At 46.4% G+C, this 6,500-nt stretch overlaps 1 protein-coding gene across 2 annotated transcripts in view; it reads left to right on the top strand.

Annotated features, from left to right (window-relative positions):
• Nucleotides 1–651: 651 nt before the first annotated feature.
• LOC100466745 (glutathione S-transferase A4) overlaps nucleotides 652–6,500 on the top strand; it is a 39,418-nt gene continuing 33,569 nt past the window's right edge. The window contains exons 1-2 of one of the 2 annotated variants that reach the window (XM_034648052.1): nucleotides 652–753; nucleotides 1,762–1,866. In XM_034648052.1, the coding sequence (XP_034503943.1) occupies nucleotides 1,777–1,866 (90 nt within the window). In that variant the 5' untranslated portion in view covers nucleotides 652–753; nucleotides 1,762–1,776. Of the gene's footprint in view, nucleotides 754–816; nucleotides 1,518–1,761; nucleotides 1,867–6,500 lie in introns of those variants that run through there. The other variant, XM_034648051.1, reaches the window with a different exon arrangement.

Here is a 6,500-nt window from a genome sequence, read left to right as displayed (position 1 = left end):
ATTCTTGTTATTTGTTTAAAAATGATTAAGATTGTACTGTCAAAAGAAAGGCAGACTGCCACGTGCAGCGCCTCATTTGGATGTGTCTGGAGTCTTGGAAGCTTGACTACCCTACGTTCTCCTACAAATGGACCTTGAGAGCTTGTTTGGAGGTTCTAGCAGGGGAGCGCAGCTACTCGTATACCCTTGACCGAAGACCGGTCCTCCTCTATCGGGGATGGTCGTCCTCTTCGACCGAGCGCGCAGCTTCGGGAGGGACGCACATGGAGCGGTGAGGGAGGAAGGGGACACCCGCCTAGCCAGCCAGATCAGCCGAATCAACCCTGGCGATCAATGGGGTGACAGATGTCGCAGCCAGATCGCCCTCACATCCGAGAAACCTAGCCCGCGCGGGGGCTATATAAACCCTAAGATGAAGTTTTCTTTACGGATAGGTCGAATTGTTTTAACCATATCGAATCCCCAACATGTCTTTCTTAACTACAGTTGTCACTGAACCGACACTTCAAAGGCCATTTCATACCTCACAACGCTAAAATTTATCTTGAAACCGGTCGAATTTGGGCTGTTTTCATATTACCCAGAATGCCTTGCAGATGGGTGGGGCATGCTAAACATTACCGTCTCTATTGGTGAAACTTCCCGGAGCCTCGCCCACCGGGGGGCGCCTTCTGGCAGAGAGTTGGTCCCGCCTCGCTGCGGACCGCTCGCAGAGCGTTTTGTACGGCTCCGGGTGCTCCGAGCGGACTCCAGGTCTGTCTCCCTCCTGCCGCCCCCAACCGCCCTCTCTCCTCGCCGCGTTTCTCTTCCCCTCCACTCCTCGGCCCCAAGCCTCTTACTCCATCGTCCGTTGCAACTCTCCCCAGCCCCCATTCAATCCTTCTTGTCTCCCTCCCTCCGGTCCTTTGGCGCCTCCGCCCCCATCTGGGCAGGCGTGGGCTCCTTTGCTGGGGTTGGGGTCATTCTTGGCTCAGTGTGTGTATTTTTATTAACCCGCTCTGCGGAGTGTGAATCCACCGCTTTCAGTGGAAGACTAGCTCGGATCCTCCCGAAGCCCCGGGCTAGCGTGAGCTGAGCGGGGACCGGGGTAGCCCAGGAGTCTAGTCTCGGGTGGCCTAGTGCGTGGCGTGGGCGCCTTCCGAAGGTCGGAGGCTCAACTCCCAGTTGGGGCGGAGCACGTGCGGGACCCGGGGGGAAGCTACCGCAGGCGGGACGACGGACGCACATTTTGCAGACAATAGTATTGCTCGGCCCGTCCACCTCCCAGTTGCTGTGATCATCAAATAAAATGATGCATGTGAGAGCATGAATTCTTGCAACGGTTCCAAAGGGTGCATAATTCCTCGGCGGCCCTCCGCGTCTTGCCTCTTCAAGCCGCAGTTGGAAAATTTAAAATTTTCAAGGTCAAAGATGTGATGTTCTGAATCTATGAAGTACCTTACTGCTGGCACAAATATTTCCATAACCAATGTCCCCAGCTTTCCAAGATCCAGAAGAAGAAATCATAAGTAGAAACGGTATGAAAACCAAGGTGTTTGTTTCTTTTAATATTTGGAAATGGAGGTAGGTTTTTATTGAGTGAGGGAAAACGCAGTCATAAAAAAAAAACCCACACAAACAAAACAAAAAACCCAAAACAAAACCGGTTTCCTGTGCCAAAATCCTGAATATTCATTTAGGCCGTGGGCACAGGGTTAAAGATGCGAAATAAGACTGCTCGTCTACCAGGAGCTGCGCATTTGTTTTGTTTCTTTTTTCCAGAAAGCCTGAAAGGCCATGATGGCAGCGAAGCCCAAACTCCACTATCCTAACGGAAGAGGCCGCATGGAATCCGTAAGATGGGTTTTAGCTGCCGCTGGAGTCGAGGTACCCTATATGCTGTTTCTTCACAGATTTGTCGTAAACTTTGAGACTTTTGAGGAAAACATAAATGGCGGAGTCCTGTTCTAGCTCTCGGCCCCCCCAACACAGACAGGCTTGGTTGAGTCAGAAGATTCCTTCCTTGCCAGGGGTTTTTTTCTTTATAAATGGAATGTGGTTTTCTTCAACATTAGCTTCTGATCTGCCGCCAGTATTTATTAATAAGGAGGAAAGGAATGAACCTGAAATTTGCCAGTGACGACTTTTGTTAATTAACACAATCTGTAGGTAAATTTCCTCTTCACTTCAATGGCTTCTAACTGGTAGCCTTCTTGTCTGAGTGTAGTGTAGGCTTTGACCCACAGTGTTTTTATCTTTTTGTTCTCTTAGCTTCTTATTTATAGAAATGTTCAAGTTGGTACAGAGGTTGAGAAAACATTGCCATGCCTTTCCCTCACCCAGTTTCAGCAGTCATTTATTTGCTTTATGCTGCTCTCGTCGCATCCATCTCCTCCATTTGCTTTGTGGGAATATTTTAAAGCGAAATCCAAGCATCAGATCCTTTCATCGGTAATGAGTATTTCAGTTTTTCTCTCTAAAAGATGAGGATTTTAAAACAGAGCCACAATACTACAATCGCACCCAACAAAATTAATAATTCCTTATTAACATCTGAACAGCCTGATCGTCTCAAAACAGGTCTTTTTATAGTAAGTTTATTCTAGGCTGGATCTAAATCACACCCACACATTGTGTTTGGTTATGTTTCTTTCAGTATTTTTAAAATCTGTAACAGTTTCCTCTGCATTTTTTAAAAAATAAACTTTATATGTGGGAATATTTCAAATTTATAGCAAAGTTATAAAGACAGTGCATGTAACGGCCAGTCTCCCCTATGATATCATCTTACATAATCGTGTCAAAGCTAAGAAATTAACATTGGTGCACAACTAAACTGCAGACTATTCAAATTTCATGAGTTTTGCCAATCATGTCCTTTACTGTGGTTAGACCCAACATTATACTTAGTCACTGTGTTTCCTTAAGTCTGTCTCAATCTGTCACAATTCCCCAGTCTTTCTTTATTTCATTATGTTGACAGTTTTGAAAACTATTGATCAGAATTTCTGTTGAACTCCCTAGTTTGGGTTTGTTTGATGTTTTCTCATGATTGGACTGGGGTTTGTGGTTTGGGGGAAGACTAGCACAGAGCTCAAGTGTCCTTCTCATTGTGTCATATTAGGGGTGATATTAACCTTGGTCACTTGGTTAAGGTGGTGTCTGCCAGGTTTCTTCATTGTAAAGGGATTATTTTCCCCTTTATTATTTTGAAGCAAGGCATTAAGTTCAGCCCGCACTCAAAAGGATGGGGATTAAACTCCACCTCCTGAAAAGGGAGGCATCTGCATTTAGAATTCTTACGTAAAAGAGACTTGTGGGTTTTTTTCCTCCTCCATTTATCTATTCAAGCATTTCTTTATATCAGTATGGACGTAAGTATATAGCATTTATTTTATGTTTTGTGCTATAATCCAGTAATGTTTTCTTGTCCAAATAGTCCCACTTTGGCCATTGGCTCTTTCAGGTTGGCTCCTGCGTCACGTCTGTATACATGGCTCCGTGCTCCCTTTTCTTTTCCTTCCCTTCAGCTCTCTCTTACTTTCTGACCCTTGAAGATGCTCCAGGCTCATTTTGTATTTTCCTAGCCCTGGCCCTAGAATCTGGTATTTCTCCAAGGAGTCCTGGTCCCTTTTATCAGCAAGTGGTTTTAGCAACCAAGAGCTGAGTGCTGAGTGTCTGTATTTGTGTTTAGTGCCATTTGTTTGTGGAAGAAACTGCCCTGTAGAATTTCCTCCATTCTAGATTTGGCTGCTTTACCCCCATTTTACCATATTCTTCTATTCCTATATTTCCTGTAAACTGCTAGTTGGACCCAGAGATGGGATCAAATCCAGGCTCATTTTTTTCTATCTCTACACCTTTTTTATTTTTTTTTGCCTGCCAGAGACTCCATCACAGGGGTACTGTGAACATGTTTTTATTATACGACATCAAGGGATGCATGATGTCTGACTGTCTCCCTTTCAGCATTGCTGGGCTTGATCAGCCATGTTCCGGCAACGTCAGCCTGATCCGCGCGTTATGAAGTTTCCTCCATTACCTTCTTAACGAGTGGTTTTAGCGTCAATTTATCATTACCATTGTTAGGGATTATAAAATGGTGATTTTTCTGTTTCTTTCTATCATTGCATCTGAATTTATTAACTGTGTTTCTCTTACAAAGAGTAATATTTTTTTTTTAAAGACTTTATTCGACAGAGATAGAGACAGCCAGCGAGAGAGGGAACACAAGCAGGGGGAGTGGGAGAGGAAGAAGCAGGCTCCCAGCAGAGGAACCTGATGTGGGGCTCGATCCCAGAACGCGGGGATCACGCCCTGAGCCAAAGGCAGACGCTAACCGCTGTGCCACCCAGGCGCCCCACAAAGAGTAATTTTTAACTTAACTGTTTAATTCCCTTGAAGTCCAGTTCACATGGGAAAGGTCACGTAAATGCTTGATACAGTCTCTCTATCGATTTTCAGAATACTCGGTCGTTACCCTGCCAACCTCCAAAGATGGCAAAGGAGGGTTGTTGGGTTTGGGGCTTTGTGTTTTGTTTGTTTGGTTTCGGTTTTGATTTCTTTGCATAGCATTCTAACTCACTGTACAGTGTTTTAAATTTAGCTAAATAGGTTGATACCATTTTTATATACAAATTCTGATTTCTGACTTCTCTTGATGTATTTGAAGATCTGATGATCCTAGGCCCTTATTCTCAGAGGGTGGTAATTGCTAAATCTGAGTAAGGAAGGACTGCCACTATGGATGGACCTTTCTAGTTCATCACACTGCCCACCTGTTGTCTCAGGATAGATTTTCTAATTGTGTTCAGAGGAGAGTGGAAAAATTCTTGGTCCCATGACCTGAACCTGGTTGGCTTATTGATGTTACGTGTCTTTTTTCCTGTGGGCTTCCGAGTTTGCAGATCTGGCTTATTTAATAGGTTTGCAGTGGGTGTCTTACTTGTGCATTTAATCCTTTGTCACATCCTCTCTTTCCAGCCTTCATTCTCCCCTGTTCCTCCTACTCCCCTATGTGTGAATCAAGATTCTTGGTGACAGCAGTAGAAAAACCAACCCTAAGTAAGTTAAGCAAAAAAGAACATGGGTCATATGACCCACCTCCCCTAGACCAGTCACAGCGGGCAGACAGGTGAGGTAGAGTGTTGGCCCAGAGGGTCCCAAACCCGTGTGGAGGGAACTAGATTGGCCTCCCTTACTAGGGGCCGGCCACATAGTGTAGAGGGGCCATTCCCCAAAGGTAGTATTGGTGAGGGGGCCAGCACTGTGACGTGGGGAATCATGAACTTACCCAGTGGGCTGCCAGCCCAGCCTCCACAGCTGCTTCAGATCTCTGAGCTTAACTAAAAACGTGCTTTGGAAAAGCCTGATGTGTCAAGCACCCACATCTGAGTCACTCGGTAACCAAAATCTGCTGGACGGCAGCCCGCCTGATTCGGAGAGTCAGCATGCTCGCTCTCAGTCGCTTGGTTTGGGTCCTTAGACATTGTTCTTGCTCCCTGCCCGGTGTTCCTTCATTGCTGCTTGCGGCTCTATTTGCCCGAAGACCCCCCAGAAACCTAGTCCGATCCCCCTTGTTAAAGAGGAAGAGTAACACATGTCAAAGAAGACTGAAGTGCCACAAACTCCTAATTCAGGGTTTCTGGGCAATTCACAGAAAACTGACAGACTGTTGAAAAGGGAGTGGTGTGGTGGGCAAGAGGGCAGTTCTCCAAAGTATCCCACTGGGAACGGTACCCTGGTTAGGGAGCAAAGGCGACCAATTGTCTCGATAGAAATCGAGACAGTGCGTCTACCCTTCAGCCTTGCACAGTACCAAGCTCCCTCCAAGCTCTGCCTTGTGATTTTTTCCTTGCCTCTGCCGCCCTCTCACCTGCTGTTCCTGTGCCCGCTGCCTCTTACTGACCATGTTTTGTAAAGCTGGACGCAAGAGTGTCCCTGGTGAGAGATCTGCCTAATGTTCCCAGGAAGTCAGAAGCCAGAATCAGAACTCTTTAGAAAGATTTGCTTTAAAAAATGTACATTTCTAGTCTCTCTCAACTACTGAATGTGAATCTCTCAAGAGTGGGCCTGGGTTCTCACACACACACACACACACACACACACACAGACATGCATGTGCACACATGCACACACACACACATGCACGCATGCACGCATACACTTTCCTATTGGCTTTGAATGACCGTGGTTATAAAAGTTTGGGAGCCGTCGTATGGAGGGAGCACCACCTGCACCGCAAATGCCCTGAACATCCTTTTTTTTTTTTTTTTAAGATTTTATTTATTTATTTGAGAGAGAAAAGGGGAGGGAGAGGGAGAAGCAGGCCTTCTGCTGAGCAGAGAGCCCCATGTGGGGCTCGATCCCAGGACCCCGGGATCGTGACCTGGGCCGAAGGCAGATGTTAACGGACTAAGCCCCCCAGGCGCCCCGCCCTGAACAATCTTGCGTTGAGGAGGCTGCTCGGTAGGCACCAGATGGTGGTCCTGCCAGACTCCTCTCGCACCGCGAGGATCCCG

Source organism: Ailuropoda melanoleuca, chromosome 19, assembly GCF_002007445.2.
Source record: "Ailuropoda melanoleuca isolate Jingjing chromosome 19, ASM200744v2, whole genome shotgun sequence".
Taxonomy (NCBI): Eukaryota; Metazoa; Chordata; class Mammalia; order Carnivora; family Ursidae; genus Ailuropoda; species Ailuropoda melanoleuca.
Note: the sequence above shows the minus strand (reverse complement) of the source record. Positions and strands in the feature narration are given on the sequence as shown.